The 20294-nt window shown below is 59.9% G+C and overlaps 1 protein-coding gene across 2 annotated transcripts in view; it reads right to left on the bottom strand.

Annotated features, from left to right (window-relative positions):
* Positions 1–20294, bottom strand: part of LOC119090580 (TGF-beta receptor type-1) — a 31442-nt gene that overhangs the window by 9259 nt on the left and 1889 nt on the right. Inside the window, exons 2-6 of one of the 2 annotated variants that reach the window (XM_037213410.1) lie at positions 18620–18743; positions 17268–17419; positions 8657–8832; positions 5627–5896; positions 3703–3811 (exon numbers count right to left, since the gene is read on the bottom strand). In XM_037213410.1, coding sequence (XP_037069305.1) covers positions 3703–3811; positions 5627–5896; positions 8657–8832; positions 17268–17419; positions 18620–18743 — 831 coding nt within the window. Of the gene's footprint in view, positions 1–3702; positions 3812–5626; positions 5897–8656; positions 8833–16876; positions 17032–17267; positions 17420–18619; positions 18744–20294 lie in introns of both variants that reach the window. The other variant, XM_037213409.1, reaches the window with a different exon arrangement.

The raw sequence follows: 20294 nt of genomic DNA, 5'->3' as shown, positions 1-20294 counted from the left end.
GAAACGATCATTTCCAGCACAACCGAAAGCGGCCACGGACGCGGCGTTGGTCGGCGCAATGCCCCTCGAGTGCTCGCCCATACGGGAAAGCCTGACAGCAGCCCAGCCTGCTTCACGAAAGGCTCCTCGGCCAATTGCGGTCCGGAGCCTTGAAAGACAGCCAATCAGAAAGCTTACGAATCCCCGAATTAATCCCGACTCAATCTGGGGATGGCATCCAAAGGGCGCCTCCCACTCCGAACAGGGGCTCCTCCTTCGAGGTTTGGCGCATGTGCGGCAATCAACAGCTGTGACTTTTGACGCCAGCTGGGAGAATGGTATTCCCAGGCCATGTCTTGGGCAGGACGCGCCGGCGGGATCGCGGACTTAGTTTTGTGAGAAATCAACGGTTTGACACCAATAAACAAAGCGACGCGTGCGTTTTCAAACTTTTGTCTCGTGCAACGCAAGTCATGACTCAATGGTTAAAGGTAGGCAAGGTGCGAATACCCTAACCCTGCCTACGAACTCCGCAAGCTCACGAACACCCCATGCAGTTCCCAATGAATAGCACGCGCCCTAGCGGTTCCCAACCGGTATCAATTGCGAACTTCGCCCCGCCTAGTTCTCACATAGGTGTATCGCAGTCACTTGTGGTCAGGCGTTTGCGGGGCCCGCCCTGCGCTGGCGGTCAGCACCCCACGCAGCCGGCGCTGCCGCCCTTCCCGCCGAACGCCGGCTGCACGGACTCGAGCCCGACGCCCGCCACAATCGGCCGCTGCAAGCGTGACTGTCGGCCGGCGAGCACCGCTCCCGGAACCGGCGGCGCCCGGTGCCGCCGGGCAGACCGGGCCGGGCGCCGCAGCTCACTGTCGGCCCGGCGCCGTTCATCTCCAGTGTCAGCGCAATCAATACGACTGCACCGTCCACGACAAGCCGGGCCGGCCGGCCGGACGGACGGACGGCCCGGGGCCGGACCGGACCCGTGCGAGCCGACCGCCGTCTCGGCGGCGGGACGCTGGCCGCCACCGCGCCGGGACCGCGGGCTGACTGCTGACGCCGACCCGAGTCTGGAGCATGGAGTCTGGAGTCTAGTCTGGGGTCTGGAGACTCGAGTCCGGCACCATACCGGGGCCGCCGGACTGACTGCTGATACCGAACGAGTCTGGAGTCTGGAGACTAGAGCCCGGCACCATACCGGGGCCGCCGGCTGACTGCTGATACCGACCGAGTCTGGAGTCTGGAGTCAGGAGACTCGAGTCCGGCCGCTGCGGTGCGACGCCCCGCGCGGCGGCGCGATGACGACAGCGCGGCGTCCGCGGCCCAGACGATACGCTATCGGCGCCGTGTCCAAACCCCTCCCCTCGGCCTTTCACCACCACCCACGAGAACAGTGACGGAGCGCGCTCACCGACGCCCGCCAGCCGGTCGCCCCCTGCTCACGGCCGCAGACAACGCAGACGCCGCCGCAGTTTATGCAAACGTGCAGGACGCACATGCTACCACTACTTTAGTGTCTGCCGAGGGTACACCAAATGCTGCACACTAGCGACTTTCAAAAATGGAGATGGATAAGGTGATGGTTTAGATTAGGTGATTAGATTAGGAAATGACAAGTAAAGGGTTATTCCCGCTCCTATGTCATGTTATGAACAATCGTGAATATTTCCGATCGCTATCTGCAAAACCCATGACACCCAAGTCTTTTCAATAAAGCCGTCTTCACGCCGTTTACCGCATAAGTCTCTTTTGTGACAGCAATGCATACCACTAAGCAGGGCGCAAATATTACTGCTTTACTGTAACTGAGCTTGCGGCTGGAACGGTCTTCTGGCAGCAATAATTAGCGGTTCTGCGTGTGTACGCGCGAGTGCGTGTGCGTCCGCTTACTACGCGCGCGCGTGTATGCCCGTGTGTTTAAATCAAGGCCGCGCAGTTGGGAAGGCAGGGATTCCTCCCGTCCATATCCTGTGAGGTCTTCATAGTTTGCTTCAGAAACATAGGAACATAATTCCTGCACTACAAGGCCAGGGATAAAACCTCAAATGCTCAGGGGAGGTGCGCATTCAAGATCTCGAGATTGGAAAGCTCGGGGTCATAGCCTGATGGTGACGACCAATTCTCTACTCGTTTTTCATTTGATCAGTTTAACATCCAAGACCAATGCCTAAAACGGTTCAGAGAAGTCCACTTGCTTACTTCTTGCAATAAGCTGCAGCTGCAACGATCCCGCCCCGACCACAAGGAGATCGAACTGCACCCGATGACAGGTGGACCTGCAGCTCATCGGCCACCTGTCAGATTTAACCGGCACTCAACCGCATACCCAGCAAGGAGAGCTTCTAAACGGCTTTGCTTCAGAGAAGCGCGATCGCAGCTTTAATAAACACGGCGTCCATATCCACAACGTTGTACGCCGCCGTGTATCTGAGATGATGCACGTCGTGGTGTATGCCGTACACCTTCGCGGATATGATTGCCAGACGCTCGTTATAACCACCAGCACACCTTTGAAAAGGGCAACGGTTCGTAAGTGCTTCCTGCTGGGTGAAACCTGAGCCCCGGTCACATTTGACGGGCGGCGGAGGAGCCTCAGTTCCGACTCGGGCCGAGTGCGCACCGTTCCCTTGGTAGTGGGAACATAATGGTGGCAGCTGCAGCCCGTTGCAAGTGGTAGACAAGGAAATTTGCGAGACAGCGCCACAGACATTGGTCTTGGAGCGGTTGCAATGGAAGGCCCGCGACAAGGACAGTTAAAATGTGTACTTGTTTATCACGAACTCATCGTCATCAGTTTTTTCGTCCCTTGGATGCTGAAAAGGCCCTTTCCCTGCATATCTGAAGTTTTTTTTACCACCTTATATTGTGAGAGATCTGCTGCCGTAGATGTCAAACAAGCCATGAAGACATGCTATGGCATGGCCCTGAGGGGGTCCAACTTTGAAAGTGCAAGAGAATGGTGACACAGGATCCTTATCTAGACCCACAGACACACATACACGCACGCACTTACACCCAAGAACGCACGGATGAGCACAAACGCCATACACACCAATAAGCACTGTCGTCGGACCGCTCCAAACGTAACATGTGTAACAAGGAAGAAGTAGTGTTAGTTTCCTGTCCCGCCTTGGTTTCAAATGAGACTTTAACGCCATTTAGGGTGAAGATGGTTTCCTTGAAGCGGTCGACGCTTCAAGGAGTTTCGAGACACTAACACGAAATATTTACTATTCTTCTCCAAATAAAGTAACGGGAAAGTCCTTGGCTGGCCGTCTTCTAAATAGCTTTTTTAAACCACCCATGTAGCACAGCAGCGTTCCAAAACTCATCCAGTGGGTGTGCAGGACTGCAAATATAAATTTACGCCACCTGACTTCTACTCTCCCACGATCTCCTCACGCACATTTCGGTGGCTGCTGATGCCTTGCCCACTGACCCCCAACCAGCTGGCCTGTCCGGCCGATTCGCCAGGCCCGATGCCCCTAAATGCTGGGCTGGCGGCCGTGTGGCTGGATGCCGATCATGAACGAGGGGAGGAGCAACAGGCGGTGATCACAGAGCCCGGGGTGCGATAACATGAGCCACTGTCTCCATCCCTACCACCCGAGTGGCCGAATATCGCCACACTGCTGCAGCGCTGCACGTGTGTTGCCTCAGACGGGACGCTGCAGACGCTTTGGGCGCCGCTGCCGCAGCCGTGGCGTGCGGTGGCCGACTCACCCTTGTTGTCGGCGGCGATGAATCCCAGAATATTCTCGTGTCGGAGCATCACGGTCTGGTAGATCTCCACCTCGCGGAACCACGAGCGCTCGTCGCGCGTCGAGAATATCTGCCGGCGGCGGGGCGGGGGTCACACCACGCGACGGCGGCACGGGGCGCTCAGACACATATGCCAGGCCGGGGCCGACACTGGGGGAGAGGGGGGGGGGGGGGGCAGATGGCGCGTCAACCACCAGATGGGCCTAGGTAGTGCTAAAGCAGCAGCTCTGAGGCCCGCCGACACTACAACGTAAAACGTCGCATTGCGCCACCACCGCAACATCGCCAACACCGTAAAATGGATGCGTGTCCCAGCACTGGCTCACGCGATGTACCGGACCTTTGCACGCCATCAACATTTCAGCCGAGCCCGACAGCGCCATCCGTGACAAGCGCCTTTCGCAAGCATGGAAACATGGTCGCCTTGTCACGTGCCAGCACTCGATACGTGTCCGCCGCCGTGTCTGCAGTCCTCGAAGGCAAACAAACGATACACTGCAGACAGATCATGACACGGCAGCGGGGGCATAATTCCGAGGAAGTCGGCCGCCCTCGCGCTGGCCGCATCCCGTTCCCATTGATCACGGTCAGCAGACTACAACAACGCAGTTATGGGACGCACCGGCCGCATCGCCGCCCGGATCTGAGGCCACAGAACATCTCGTGCCGGGTGAATTGCACGAGGCGGGCATGGCCGGCCCCATCACGTACACGGCCTTACAGATCACGCCACTCCCATGACCTTTCGCAAAGCAGCCGCGATCGCCATATATGACCACTGGCCGATGGTATGTACGGAGGCGGGAGTGGAGGGAAGGGAACGCCGGTCACAAGCCTGCTAACTATAACTTAGAACGCCGTTAGAATCGCACAGCCGGTGAGCGGTTAGAATCGACTTGGCCAATGCGTCAGCATCACCCCGTATCGCCGTCCCGGGAACCAGCGTCGCTGGGATGATGCAACCCTCCGGAGCGCTACCGCGTGGCAGAGCACCCGTCGCAACACGACCCAAAAGATACCGTCCCGTCCCCCCAGAAGCCAGCAGAGCCGCCTCGCGACCGGCTCGCGACGACGACAGACGCCCGACGTCTCAATGCGCCCTGCCGCCGGCTGTCAGTTCCCTGAGCGGAGCCGGCGACCGGCCGGCCGCGACGGCTCCGTCCGCCTCCGGTTGCAGTGGCCACCGTTGGCCGGCCGCGCCGCTGACCGAGCCGCCGCGCCACGTCCGACCAACAGGTGGCGACCGAGCGGCGCCGGCCGCGCCGGGCTGACGTCACCGGCGCGGCACAGGGGACGGCGGCCCGAGGGGCGGGCACCGCGCCGCCCCGCACGCCCGGTCAGGGCCGGGCACTGGCGCCGAGAGCTGTGCAGCCGGCCAGGGCTGGCCGCCGACGGCCTCAACACCGCGGCCAGGCGTCACGGCTGCACGACACAATCAGTGACGATCAGCGACAACAGTCGCCAGCAACAAGCTTTAAAAACGCTCCTGGCAACCGTGCCTGAGGCGGTTCTGCCCGCAATACCAGAGATCCAACGGCAACTCGCCATCTACCCGGCTGCGTGCCCGATTACAGAATAAGTTCGGAAAGAACGGCCGCCACAACGCAAACGCCGCGCCGCGTCGCACCGACACCGTCGCGCAACGGCGCAATCCACAAATAAATCCGCCTCTTCCGCGGCGCGCAAAGTACACGCGAATCGCCGGGCCGTCTCATAAACCACCGACACAGTCCCGGCCGCCTTATCGATGGGACCGCGGCCGGCCGCCGCCGACTTCGATCGACATCTGCAGGTCGGCGCCCCCGCCGCCGCCGCCGCCGTCCCGGCGCGGCTGCCGGCGGCGGGGCGGAGAGCGCCGCGCGCCCGACGCCGGGTGTCGCCTCACCTTGACGGCCACGTCCTCGCCGTGCCAGCGGCCGCGCCACACGTCGCCGTAGCGTCCCTTGCCGACGCTCTGGTCGAGCGTCACCTGGCGCGCCACCGAGCGCTGCACGAGCAGCGGCAGGCCCGAGCCCGAGCCGGACGTGCTCGCCTCCATCAGCGTCTTGAGGTTGGCGCCGGTGCCGCCCAGCTGGCCGCACTCGGACGCCTCCAGCAGCCGCTCGCCGATGTCGTCGAACGGCGGCCGCTTGGAACGCTTCTTGCGCGTGCAGCACTGCCGGAGGGAGGCCGGGGGTCACGCGGCGGCCGACTGGCGGAGCCCAACGGCCAGCTGAGAGACGCGAGCCGACAGGTGACCACTGACGTCACCGGGCCCGTCCCGCCGGCCCACCTGCCGACGGGACGGCTTTGTGGCGTCACACCGACAGGCTGCAGGTCACTGGCACGGCTGCGGTCACAGCACAGCCGCAGCAAGCGCCGTCGCCTCAGCCAGACTCAGGGAGAGCCGATCCACCAGCAAACGAAGCGTGTTCATACAGACCTCACCCTCCCCTACATCCTGCACGGGAAGAGAGAGAGAGAGAGAGAAGAGGAGGGAGTAGAGAAGAGAGAGACGCGAGGAGACAGAGTAGAGAGAGAGAGAGGCCTCAGCCGAGAGAGAGAGAGAGAGAGAGAGAATAGCGAGAAGAGAGAGAGGAGAGAGAGTGTGAGAGAGAGAGAGAGATGAGAAGAGAGAGAGAGAGAGAGAGATACGAGAGAGAGAGCGACGAGAGAGAGAGGAGAGAGAGAGAGAGAGAGAGAGAGAGAGAGAGAGGAGAGAGAGAGAGAGAGAGAGAGAGAGAGAGAGAGAGAGAGAGAGAGAGAGCGAGCAGCGCAGCAGGTGACACTGAGTCGCCGCGGTCAGCGCACCCGGCCGGCTCCCACCCAGTCCGAGCCGACAAGGAACACACAAGAGCAGCGGACAGCAGACAGGGAGCCGAGCGTACCCCTGAGTCACACCGCTGGAGCTGCCGCGCTCAGCTGCTTACCAGCGAGGCAGCATCGGAGACCAGCTCACCCCTGGGTCACTCACAGACGTGAACAAAGAGACAGACAGGGAAGACAGACCGCAAACACTCCGAGCGCGGCGCACGCTTCGGCTCGTACAGTCACCAGGGGGAGGGGGCCTCACTGCCGAGAGGGCAGCTCCTTCCCCAGCAGGCGGGGACGGCCGTTGGCGGTGCACCGGGACGGCGGCTGAGGCGTCGCCGCCAAGGTGTACGACGCAGTACCCACATGGGCGCGCGCGCGCTGGCCGGTGGCCTCGCGCCGGCAGCCCGGCCGTATCTATATGCCGATGCTATCGCTGGCACGAGGGACTCGGCCGGGCCGGGGCTCTGGGCCTATAAATCCGCCGGCGAGCCCTGCCCGGTTCCGCTGGCCGTATTCGGCGGCGGCAGGCAGAGTCGACCCGGCCTGGCTCGGCCCACGCCAGCTCAGAGGGCTTACACGGCCCGCCCCTGCGCAGAGAGCCACCGCCAGCCGACAGCCCCGACCCGACCCCGACGTCGCGTCCGGGTCTGTGACCTGGCAGCGGTGTGTTGAGCTCACTGACGGCTCGTCGGTGTGTCTCGTCCCCAGCTCCGTGACGCTGTGTCCGTCCCCGGCTCCGTGACGCTGTCTCGTCCCCGGCTCCGTGACGCTGTGTCTCATCCCCGGCTCCGTGACGCTGTGCCCGTCCCCGCCTCCGTGACGCTGTCTCGTCCCCGGCTCCGTGACGCTGTGTCTCGTTCCCGGCTCCGTGACGCTGTGCCCATCCCCGGCTCCGTGACGCTGTGTCTCATCCCCGGCTCCGTGGCGCTGTGTCTCATCCCCGCTCCGTGACGTCGGGCTCATCCCCGGCTCCGTGACGCTGTGTCCCGTCCCCGGCTCCGTGACGCTGTCTCATCCCCGCTCCGTGATGCCGGGTTCAAATACCAGACTGCTAACCATCAGCCCTGGACTCCTGAACACCCGACACCTCGGTCCCGCTGCTCAATGGCAAGTGGAAGCCATTCACTGCTTACAGTGAGCCCACACCACGTGTGACGCAGTTACCTGACTTGTATGTGACGTCACTCCTGAAGCCATTCCTTACCTGGCCGAAAGGCCAAGCAGGTGCGGTAAGCCGCAGTTGCTTCTACGTCAATGCCAGGAAACAGCCAACACATGTCGACACTTATGCGCGTCGAGCAGCCCGCGGCGCCACAGGTTACTGCCTCAATTGAGGGCGTTTAATCATGAAGAACGGGCCCTGACTTTGACTCCTGGCCGTCCGACACCAGGCTTTGACCCTCGAACGCCCGCACGCCTCCGGTCGGACTCCGTCGCCACCTGGCAGCGGACCTCACACCCGGTCCGCCCACCCCGGCCGCCGCCGTGCACCGCGGTACCCCCGTGGCTGGCAGCAGCAGCGGCAGGCCTCCGCGGCCGGCGCCGGCCGTGACCGCCGGACGCCCCGCCGGCCGGCCGCGCCGCACGGTAGCCGGCAGGCCGGCCACGCCATTGCCTATTCATTAGCCGGGCTCGGTCGTCGGGCGCCGTTTGCAACCGAACGGCGTGCGCACAGGCGGACGCGCCCGGACGGCGGTGACGGCGGCGGCGGCGGCCAGTGCCGTGCAGCCGGCCGCAGCGTCGGGCGTCGTGCGCCCCCCCCCCCCCCCCCCCCGCCGCATGTAGCCACATCGCCGCCACGGAGAACAGCAGGATTGGTGGGAAAGGCGACAGCGCGGCGCCCGCGCCGAGGTGGCGTGGATCCGGGCAGTTACGGCCATTGCGCGGCGGCGATTCGCTGACGTGTGGCGCGGCGGCGCCCCTGATTTTCTCATGCGCTCCGCCTCGGATTTCACGACGGAGCCGCCGAACTGCACAGACCGCCGGCCCGGCCACGGACACCGGCCGGCCGCGCCGCCACACGGCCGCACGGCTCGCCCGTACGCGGCCCGGGACCCCGGCGAGCGTCACGTCCGCGGCACGTCCCCAGCACACGCCGCGGCTGGGCGGCGACGACACCGACCTCGATGCAGCCGGAGGGGCCGCGCCCCTGGAGGTCGCCGCCGGAGCGCGGGGCCGTCATCTTCATGTAGGTCCAGATGACGACCAGCAGCAGCAGGATGACGAACACCACCGGCAGCGTGATGCGCAGGAACAGGATCCGGCTGCGGTCCAGCCAGCCCGACAGCGGCGGCGGCTCTGCCGGCAGGCGTCGGCGGCGCGGTCAGGTCACGCGCCGGTCACGGGTCCGGGATACGCTGGCCAGCTCACACGCGGAGCACGGCTGGGGTCAGGCGCGGGTCAGGTCACGCGCAAGTCAGGCTGGAAGCAGGTCAGGCTAGACACGTGTCAAATCAAACGTAGGTCCGGTCAAATGCAGGTCAAATCAGACACAGGTCAAAGCAGACGTGGATCAGGTCAGATGTAAGTCAGGTCAGATGCACGTCAAATCACCTGCTGGTATTATCAGATACGGATCAGGTCAGACGCAGGCCAGGTCAGACACGGGTAAGGTCATAATAAAATCAGGCCATAAGGAGGTCAGGTCAGACGCAGCGTGTCTGACCTGACCTGCGTCACATCAGGTCAGGCACAGATAAGGTCCGAAACGTGTCAGGTCATACGGAGATCAGATCAGATGCAAGTCAGGTCTGGCGCGGGTCACCCGATCCGGTCAGACACGGGTCATTGGGGTCAGGTCAGAATCTGCTGACCGGCAATCACTAGCGAGACAGAGCAAGGCACCGGTGGCCGTCTCACATCAGACGGCCAGATGTCATCACACAATTAGGCGCTCGGCAGCGTGGGGACGGGGGAGAAGGAGTCAGTACAGGCGGGGCCCTAGCGCAACACACTGCGATGCATTCAATGCGTTACAAGCAAGCACACGCTAGGCACCACGAGCAGACGGCGTGGCGTTCCAGCCACCGCACACGTGGGTATGCCGCTCTCCAATTCGTCGGAATCGAGGTAATAACAGGACCACCTGCCGCGCCAGAACGTTAAGCCCCCGAAGATCCGTCGCGGCATCCGAGTCTGTCTGACCGCCGCCGCCGCGGCGCTGCGGTCCCGTCTGGGTACGGGACGGCGCCGCCGGTGAGCCGCGGAGGGCGCGGCCTGATCGCCGGCGCAGTCCGGCCGCCGCGTCTGACCGCAGCACGGACGGCCGCGCCCCTGGCCTCAGGCGGCCGGACGCCCGGACGGAGGCCGCCTCCGGGGGCCGGCGCTGGCAGCCGGCGCCGGCCGTGCAGCGAGCATAAACAGCAGCCGAGCGCCGCCCACACGTGCGCCCCGTGACGTCAGCCGTGTTTCGGGAGCGAGCCCAGCCCAGCCCAGCCCGGCCCGGCCAGCTCAGGCCAGCCACAGCCACAGAGGCCGCCGCCAGAAGCGCACGGCTCGCCGGCTCGCAATCGCTAACAAGCGGGGCACATGCGGCATGCCAGGGCAGCGGTGTGCGGGGGCCCAGTCTGCCCGGCGGCGGCGGCCCTGTAGCCGCCACGCGGACCGGACCGGGTCGGGCCGGGGCGCGGCGCGGTGCCGAGCAGACGGGCGGCGGCTGCGGCGGCGCAGGAAGCGGCCCATACAGCCGGGCCGTTAGCGGCGGCGGCGGCGGCGCTGCCCCCGGCCACGCCGGCCGGCGCGCCGCGCGGCCGCACTGCCAAGGACGGCGGCAGCCCGACCCGCCGGCCGCCGCCGCCGCCGCGCGGACCGGGGTGCAGGCGGCAGCCGAGGAGAACCGCGCGACACCGCCCCCGGTCACGGGCGCCCGATGGGCCGGTCTCGCCGCGTTACCGCCGCGCCAGGCCAGCGCTCGCCCAGGGCGTCCGTGCGGCTGTGCACCACGAATACATAGGCTTTATTGGCTTTTAGCCCATTGGCTTATAGTTTATGGGGGCAGGCTCATAACAATTTCACATAAAGCAATTGTGCCGAAGAGATGGGGAGCGGCGAGAAAATAAACCGTGCATCCGCCCCGGCTCTGAGTAGGGGGGGCAGCACGCCTTGCTTCACCATTAACGACTGATGACTTGATCACTGTCCTTGATCCCACGGCACGTCTGGATCTAAGGCTCGCCCGCGGCACCTGGACACGAACTAGACTGACGTCCTCGGCGAGCATCGACTAGTTAGCCTCCGTCGAACAAAGGCCGCGCACAACCGCAGACCAGTTGTGCATCTCCTGCCAGCCTTCCTTCCAAGTGGCATACTGTGCAGCGAGGACGTGCGAAACTTCAAACGAACATAGCTCGGACGTATTGCATCAGCAGCACGCTAATCCAATTGCGGAAAACGCGACCGCATCGCGTTGCTCTGTCTGGCACGACAGCCGTAAGCTGTGTTAATCGGTTTGGTCTGCCCATTCCGCGGAGAGCCTGGCTCCTGAGCATCAAAGCCTGCGCGACGCGCGTGTCCTCAACGCCAGCGTCGAGTCCGGTTCGGGTTCGATTCGTCCGGGCTCGACTCCGGGAAAAGGCAGCACTTTCGCAGAACCAGCCCGGCATCCGGAGGGTCACGACCAACACAAACAATGTGATGTGTGAACTTCAGAAGCCGCTGAACGACTTCGCCCAGCGCCTGAAACAGAATTAGATTCCAAACGGCGGCGCCCGACGACTGGCGCAAGCCGTGCGTTTAGCGAACCTCAGCCCAGCGCTGACCTGGCTCCCAACGCCGTCCTCCACAGAGCGCACGGCCGCGATGCGCATTCAGTACGTGGGAACTGCGTCTGCGCGCTCGCAGTGACAAGTCTGCGGTCAAAGCCCAGCCGCTAGGCGGCAGAGCAGCCACAACAGAGAGCACAGATCGGCCTGGCCACCGCCCCCCGACGGAGCCATCAGGTCGTGGGCGACGGCGTGACGCGCGGCGCCCGCGCTATTGTGCCGGAGGAAATGGAGCCCGTGAGTGATGACGACAATGTGCAGTCTATCTGCTTCGGACATCATCACAAACAGCTGGCGGTCATGAGCGTGCCCTGGAAATGAGGCTGTGCAGTTCTGGTGCGACGCGGCCGGCCGCTGCCGACAGCTGGGTGAAGCTTCGAACAGCGGTTGACCGGACGCGGTCTTGCACAGAGCCCGGCTCAGGCGGGATCGGACCAATCGGATCATGTCAAGCGGTCTTGGATCGGAGCGGATCGAGTACGGCGGCAGCAGACTCACATAAGCATGTTTACACTCCGACAGCGACCCTTGCTGGATGAGCGAACGCCGCAGCTAAAACCAAATCCTTTCGCCTTGAAGTCACCCAATACAGGGAATTAAGCCATTCAACTGGGGTTCTCACCCAAAACAATCACTTCCGAGGAGGCCAACGAAGCGCCAACGAAGAGGCCATTTCTGGAACATTCCAGCCGGTGCCATCAAACCCGACCGCGCGTGCCGGAAAGCCATCGGTGGTCGGCCCGGAACACCCGGCCGGCCATTATCAGCCCGCTCAGCGTGAGAGAGTGGGCGGCCGGCGCAGCGGCGGCGCCAGCCGGGTCGCCGGGCGGCGCGCTCCGTCTGGCGGCCGCCGCGTCTGACCGGCCGGCGAGGCGACGCAACGGGCCGGCGGCCGCTGCGGCCGCGGGCGCCCACACGTGACGACAGACCGCGGCACAGCGGCCGCCGACCGACACCCGCCCAAACCGCAGACGCCGCCGGTCGCGGGTACAGACAGACACGTGCGGTCACGGCCGGCCACCGCCGAATTCGCCTGCAGACACGGCCGGCCACAGGTGATATCACGTCCAGACGCGGCCCGGCCACGATTGATTCCAAGTCCAAACGTGGTCCGGCGACGGCTGACATCACGTCCAGACGCGGCCCGGCCACGGCTGATATCACATCCAGACACGGCCGGCCACAGCTGATATCACGTCCAGACACGGCCGGCCACAGCTGATAGCACGTCCAGACACGGCCCGGCCACGGCTGACGTCATGTCCAGACGCGGCCCGGCCACGGCTGATATCACGTCCAAGCGCTGCCCGGCCACGGCTGATATCACATCCAGACGCGGCCCGGCCACGGCTGATATCACGTCCATACGCGGCCCGGCCACGGCTGATATCACGTCCAGACGCGGCCCGACCAACACTCATGCCACGTCCAGACGTGGTCCGGCCACGGCTGACGTCACGTCCAGACGCGGCCCGGCCACGGCTGATATCACGTCCAGATGCAACCCGGTCACGGCTGATAATGGCTATACACGTTGCTGATATTGCCTAGACACGGCCCGATCCTAGCTGATATCACGCCCAGATGCAGCCCGGCCAGGCCACAGAGTACGGACGAAACATACCATGGCTACAGACACAACACACTGCTCCCAGATAACAGCCAGCTACAGGCACAATCACGTGATAGCGCACCCGACAGATACGACCAGAAAGGGCCATGGCTGGGCATAAACGCTGCCGGCAGGGTGGACCGCGGCCGCAGACGAACGCGCGTACCCGACGGACGCCTTCCACAAGGGATACAAACATACGCACACACATAAACACACAAACCTGGAGCCGCGACCGTCGAAGGCCACAAATGTACATAGCCTACTGACACGACCCGCCATGGCTATACGCACACGCTAAGCCTATACAATAGAAAGATGGCCAGGATTACAAGGCCTGAGGTTCCACTCCCGGCACAGGAAATCTACGCCAGCCATATTATCTTTGAAAATGTGGCGGAGCTAATGGCCTTTGGACAGACTGGCAGCTCAACATTTTGGCTTTTGCAAGTTGGTATTTCAGGGAACATGCTTGGGACATATCGAGTCCTTTAATTGCTCACATTTAATGCTAGACTTAAAGTCCTGTCTGTAAACACAGTTTTCAACTACTTTTTAACACCACGTTCGGCCACACATTGAATGGACGGTTAGATGGCACATCGAGAATCAAACCATTTGCTCACGGTGTGATATAAGCTTCCAAGGATTTTCCTAGTCGATGAACTTGGAGGCGTCGAAATCAAACGGAGTGGTACATATTTCCATGCGGTTTTAAACTGACAGTCATTTTGAAAACCACTTAATGCAGTTCAAAATATTTCCCTCTGTAAGCGCTCACAACCCTGCCCTCTGGTTTTTGGGCCTGATGCGTACTAAGTTGAGCAACTTTTTCGTGTAGACTATTCCTAGGTCAGCCAAGGCACACATAAACCACGACTTATGACAAGTGCATAATACAGAAAATCGGACAATCGTCGAATTATGACGGAAACAAGACCGGAAATGGAAAAAGCTGAGAATAGCGTCACAACCAAACATGTGAATGTGAGTAAAAATATAAAATCACGGAAAACATACAAGAACTCCACGAGAAAAGGCCAGACAACGAGTACATGACGATATCCGGTTCCGAAAACACACATCAGAAACACCCCGCCACCTCTTCGCAAGTTGAAGGACTTTCAGTGAGTCAGCCCGCCCGCCACAGTGGCAATTCTGACACGGGTTAGTCTGGCTGCGACTCACCGCCATTTAGTCGTTCCATGACGTAATGAAACGATGAAGTATCGAACGACACATTTACTTAATACTGAAATTTTGTTGCCTAAAGCCGTCTTGCTTTTTGTTGTCTAGAACACCCAGAGGGAAACCAATGGTTACAAAAACATTTCATCATACTTGATGTTTAGCTTAACACGCGGTCGGGTAGCCAATTTATCCCCCGGAAGTTTTTCCAAAATGAGTTCCGAAGACTGCAGACAATTGCATACCGAATATTTTTTTCATTAAATATTGGATATACCTTGCAGGGTCGCTGCCCTATGACGGTTCAAGTGAGATCGTTGCTATCAGCGAAGGCCATTTATCGGGAATCGCTCGATCTGATGCGACAACAGAGTGTTAGATGAAACCATTCATACCTGACAACAGATTCAATTTACCTAGGTTCAGGCACAAAGGTCAGACCGAGGTCAAAATTAATCTACTTTTTGCTCTACATCGTGCTTGAACGGCCGGTTTTTGATGTTCATTTCGAATTCATTAACAACAGGTGCCGCAACCGCTACGTTCCATGGATTCTTTTCAGGTCAGATTAAATCACAAACAGCAGCATTCTCGTAGTTTTTCGTCGCCTTGACCTCCTTAAGGTCAAATAACGCCGCCAACTGTAGATGAATACCAATGACCTTTGGCTCAGAATAGGTACCTACCTAGGTTCAGGACGCTTGCATAAGGTCGAGGGCACTTGGATATCAACCAGGGATTTGACATTGACATTACTTTGACCCCAAGGTCATGACCTAAAAACCTCAAATTTTGACATCATTGAGTTACACAAAAGGCCAACGCGCCCTGTGAATTTGGTGTCCCTGAATATCTAAGCTTCCGAGATCTCAGGGGGTCAAATTGACCCCCACCTCATCCAACGGTGTTAAAGCGGTCACCCGTGCGCGTGTTAACATACTCAAATGCGGGATATTCCTTTTCATGACAGTGTCCCTCCTTTGAGCAGGGAAGAGTTCAGAACAGGAATATCGGGAGATTGTTGGTACTTCAATTTTTTTAACCGATCTGTCAGGTTGACGTCCCAGTGATCTAAAACCCCGTTCATGGGGACCCATTCATCTCCATCCTAGGACAGGGGCCTCGAAAGCTCCACCATATCTCGAAAAATAAACAACCTAGTCACGCGGAGATCGACAATGGAAAGCTCTCGTCAAACTGCGTTAGAAAGACGCGGACGAGACCGCATCGCGGAATCCCGAAAACAGCTAAATTGGCCCAATTCGATGAGACTGTCACCCACCGCGACTGCCCGTGTTTGCATCGCGCCATTTACGTGCCTGATGGGCCATAGGCTATCAGTGATCTGATCAGGCGCCGATCTGAGTATCTAGCGGCACGCCAGGACCACCCATGACGAAACTGTACTGCAGACGAGCGCTAAAAAAACACCCTCGCTTAGAGTGCGTGAAAAGGGCATCTCCCACTGAGCCGAAGCGGCGTGGAATCGCCTCTCTGCTGCCCCGCGCCATTGCAAAAATTCAAATGAGTTCAAGGGCAGAGCAATGTCTTTCATCAGAGAACTTACCTAAATTGACCAGCTGGCCATGACGTGCAGGTGCTGATTTTGCCAAAAGTCGCCCATGTTTTATAACAGCAAATGTGTATTGCTGGCGTTGCGTCTCATTTGCATGTGTTGCGCGTTCTGATTTATCTAGGTAGTATGTACTGACGCGGGGTTAGAATAGCCACTCGCTGGATTTCGCCAAGGTCCGCAATAACAATAATAACGTGTCTGAACATTGGTGTCGGAGAACTGTGACAGGTGTGACAGCTTAATATCTTCGCAAAATCTGTAAAAATGATGAAAACTCAGGCGATCAAAATTTCGGCACCGAACTCTGCTTCGTTCAGAAGACATTTTGGAAAACCCTTGGACTATGGGGGCTCTGAGGCTTTTCCCTGAGGGCGAAGGTTAAACATTGGCTGTAATGATTGCAGTTCCTTACTTGCTATTGTTAATTTTACTGGGGGCAGTACCAAATGGAGAAAAATAAATCGGGAATACCCGTTGTCTTTCTTGTCCATGTTACGGTAGACGGACCCAGGCTATCTAATAAAAAGGACAATTTCCTACAGCGGTGGAGCGGCCGCAGCACGGCCAGCGACTGGCATGGCACACACGGCCTCACGGTCAGCCGGCGAGCACTTTGCCACCGCGCTCCGGCGTCCACGAATGGCGACAACCGAGTAGCGTCCCGTCACCGTCTGCCATCGACCACCTCCGGTGCACGGCTGCACCTCAAGACGAACGCTACGAACTGGCGCACTTGCAGACGCGACGTGTGAGCTCCCCGGCCAGGATTGGGGCAGTTCTACTGCTGCGGTCGACCCGTGCGGGGTTCGTGAGACGGATGTGTCGGAAGTTGATCCGTTTACGCTGTGTGTGCCCACACGGAGCGAATAAGGAGTACGCTGGTCTCGAGTTTCATTCTATTGAACTGGTGACGCTCAGATTCCTTGGTCGCAGGCCGGCAGCCAGCGGGACGCATGGCCAGCCAGCCAGCCAGCCAGCCAGCCAGCCAGCCAGCCAGCCAGCCAGCCAACCAGTCAGACAGTCAGACAGTCAACAGACAGACAGACATAGAATGTGAGGGCGGGCGCGTTCCCTTCGACGGTGCGCCAGCCCGTGCTCGTCCAGCGGCGCGAGGCGGCGATCCGGCAGTGTGCACGTGCCAGCCCGAGACGAAAAGAGAGAAAGACAGCGTGCGGCGCCGCGTGCGCTGGGCGGGGCGCTACCCACCTGGCAGCGGCGACACGTCCAGCTGCGGCCCCAGGCGAACGTTGCAGTGGTCGCTGTCACTGCAGCACGCGCTCGCGTACGTCCTATTGTTAGCGCTGATGCCGTGGCACACCAGCGGGTTGTCCGGCGGCGATAACAACTGCCGGGGCAGGCACCTAGCGGCACGGGCGGCGTTAATGGTGGCAGCGGTCGCCGGCAGGCGGCGGTAGCGTCGCGGCGTCCTGGTCCGCAGGGGCGCGCGGCCGGCGCAGCCAGCGCGGGCGGCCCGCTGGGTTAGTGTTAGTGACAGACGGACAGACAGGGAGACAGCGGGGCGGGCAGGGGCGGAGGCGGTGTCGCGCGGTTAGGCGGGGCGGCACGGCACGCGCGGCCCGCGGAGCGGCCGACTCACCTGGGCCGGCCGACGGCAGGGTGAGCCGCAGGCGCGAGTTACAGAAGTCGGCGCCGCGGCAGCACTCGATGGCGTTCAGCGCCGTGCCCAACTCCGAGTTGCGGCACCAGAGCGGGTTATCAACCGGGATCAGCTGGTCCTGATCAAGACATCTACCGACAGCCGCCCGACACATTGTCAGCGGCTCGGCCAGCTGGGGGATGGCGCCCGCCGACGGCCGGCGGCGCGTTTCCAGCCACCGCCGCCACCGTCGCACGGCGAAACGCGCCGCTCGTGGCCGGACAGACGGCGCTGTACCGGCGACGTAAGCTTAATTAATTTGGCCCGGCCGCTCGTCGCTATGGCGGGACGCCGCAGGGCGGCCAGGTGCAGGCGCCAGTGACTGCGCGCGGGGGCAGGTGCAGGCCGGCGGCGGGCGGTGTGTCACCGGCTCACGAGAGCCCGGGACTGCCCTGGTCACACGCCCCGTGCGCACCGGTCTAGACACGACTGAAGCTGCCACACACTGGGCCGTATCCGACAGTCGGCATCCGCGTACCCATCGGGAAGGGCAAGGCCGATGGCGCCAACAACATCGAGGCTCGGGTGGCGACTCAGAGGCGGGAGCGGACCGTCCACCACCTGGGAGCGCGCGCGCGCGATCTCGTCCATCGCCGCCGCGCCACCGGGCACATTCAGAGAGGAGGCGAGCGAAAGAGACAGTTCCGGGATGAGCTGATGCTCCGGCCGCAACACAGCGGCGGAGATAGAGAGCATTCTCAGAGTCAGACCATCACCATTAGCATATTACTCGATGGAGGAGAGTCAGGGCGTTAATCGAGACTGCCAGAGCGACAGTTGGAGACAACGTCTACAGAGACGACGGCGGATATCCTTCCGGCACACACGGCGCCGGCCGAAACAGGAGCGCAGTCGCCGCCAGCACACACGACACAGGATGCTGCACCCTTGATGCTTAAGGTAGTGTTGGACTGTTTCTGTGTAACTAGAAGTCAAGCAATACAATGACTATTTATAAATCAGTTGTAAAGACATGCACGCTTCTTGCCGCGTTTCAGGGGCGCTTTACACTACACTGATATCGGAGGTCACAGAACATAATGAAGTTTACCAGGAGAGGCAATATGTGAGACAGAGCACAATGGAGACCGTATAGGCAAACGTTAAAACGTTTTCCAAAATCATTCCCTGAACAGCAAATATAATCTGCTGTGTCCTGAACAAAATGCACATGATCATATTGAATTTATCGCAAAAGCACTTCATGCCTCATGGCCTACATGTACATACACCCCATGTGCCACAGACCAGACAGCACAAGGGCTTCTCTCCACATCAGCCCAGAGACTTACTTATACTGAGTGATGATGTGCTTTGAGTGAACATCCGTCTTTTGCACAGACGTGAAGCACACGCCGTCTGTCTCACAGGTATTGTTCTGTCCCGGACAGTTACCACTGCACTCACAGAGCAGGCCTGGCGGATACAGATAGATTAGAGCCGAATCAGCTGGAATCAACCATCGCCAGACCTTTGCATCAACAGGAGACGGCCAACTATCAACATCAAGTGTTAAATCTCACTACACGCAGTGGTTTTCAAACACCTGTCGGCTCGGCATTGTTTCATGCCTCATTTTCCTGACGAACGCAGGGGTGTGGATGTCTATTTAGTTCAAGAGGACGAAAGTGCTTCCCCCAGCTTGGGCTCCAGCCCCCAACCTTGAGAACTGCGTGGGCCAAATCTGAAGAAGAACCTGTTTGCTGGCATATTTTGGGGTTAGGCTGAGCCATTTTTCTTTGTTGACCCCCCCCCCCCCCCTACCCATTGTGAAACTACGTCCCCGTACGAGCATACGTGGTCGGACTCGCCAAGCAGACAACACTTGTTTTTAAGGTCTAGAGTGAATATGTTTCAATCGTACGGTATTCTTGACAATTGAGCCATAGGTTATTTCAAGGGCAGTGTTCCCGAAAAGTATGCTGCGTACGTCGTAAACCCACATATATACTGTGATGTGTCGGTAATATTTTCGCCCTCCCAGCGTTGTATTTGCTCAACGCCAATGTTGTTGGTACATGAGGTGCATCTCCTAAAGGAAGCACAGCTCGTGCAGACACGCACCAGCTGACGAAGTCACGGCCAAGCGACCTAGGTCCGTCCTTCACTGCATGATGCTGATGACGTCACCTGCAAACCTTTCCAATTTGTTGCATTTCTACACGATAAGCTGCCCCATGTGCTAAAGCGGACGTGACGCGTTTTTCGGCCCGTAAAAAAAAAAAATGTTGCGGGCCTGAATGTAGGCGGGCGGGGACCAATCTCGGACAACGCGTTTACCGGGTGGAAAACGTGGGCCGTCGCACTGGAAAAGGATGGGGATATTCGGATTGGAGCTGAATGGAATATATATATATATATATATATATATATATATATATGTATATATATATATATGTATATATATATATATATATATATATATATATGTATATATATATAGATCAAGATCATTTAACGCGCTCACATGAACATATTTCACGCTGGCGGAAAGGTCGGGATCGGACAGGGGTCCTCGACGTTTTGGAACCGACGACTACAGGTCCGGCTGGAAGGCTGAGGGGCTTGTAGGGTTCCATGTGGGTCGCACTCAGGGTCCGGCCCGTAGGACCGTGTCCTCAGATGTCACTTGGAGGGTCTTTTGCACCTATTGAAAACCCCTTGGATAATGCAGACCTCTACTGCTGTCAGAGACTACAAACACCAAACGAGTGTCTCCGAGTCCGGCTGTGCCCAGGGGGGCCCCTTTCCCGAACAGAAACAAGACCCCAGCTTGCGGTCTGTGTTGGTCGGGATTCCTCAGACAATGTGAGGCCGGTTGTTGGTCAGCACACACAGTGACCAACAGCGGGCCTTGTGTTGACAAGTACCTCTGAGTCAGCTTGAGAGAGCCCAAAAGGTGTGGGGGGGGGGGGGGGCGGGCATAGGAAAAAGGGGTTTGAATGGCCCATGGGACAAAGGCCCCCC

The sequence above is a fragment of the Pollicipes pollicipes genome, unplaced genomic scaffold (genome assembly GCF_011947565.3).
Source record: "Pollicipes pollicipes isolate AB1234 unplaced genomic scaffold, Ppol_2.1 Scaffold_3087;HRSCAF=3621_pilon_pilon_pilon, whole genome shotgun sequence".
NCBI lineage: Eukaryota > Metazoa > Arthropoda > Thecostraca > Pollicipedomorpha > Pollicipedidae > Pollicipes > Pollicipes pollicipes.
The sequence above is the reverse complement of the archived record's forward strand: the minus strand, read 5'-3'. Positions and strand labels throughout refer to the sequence as shown.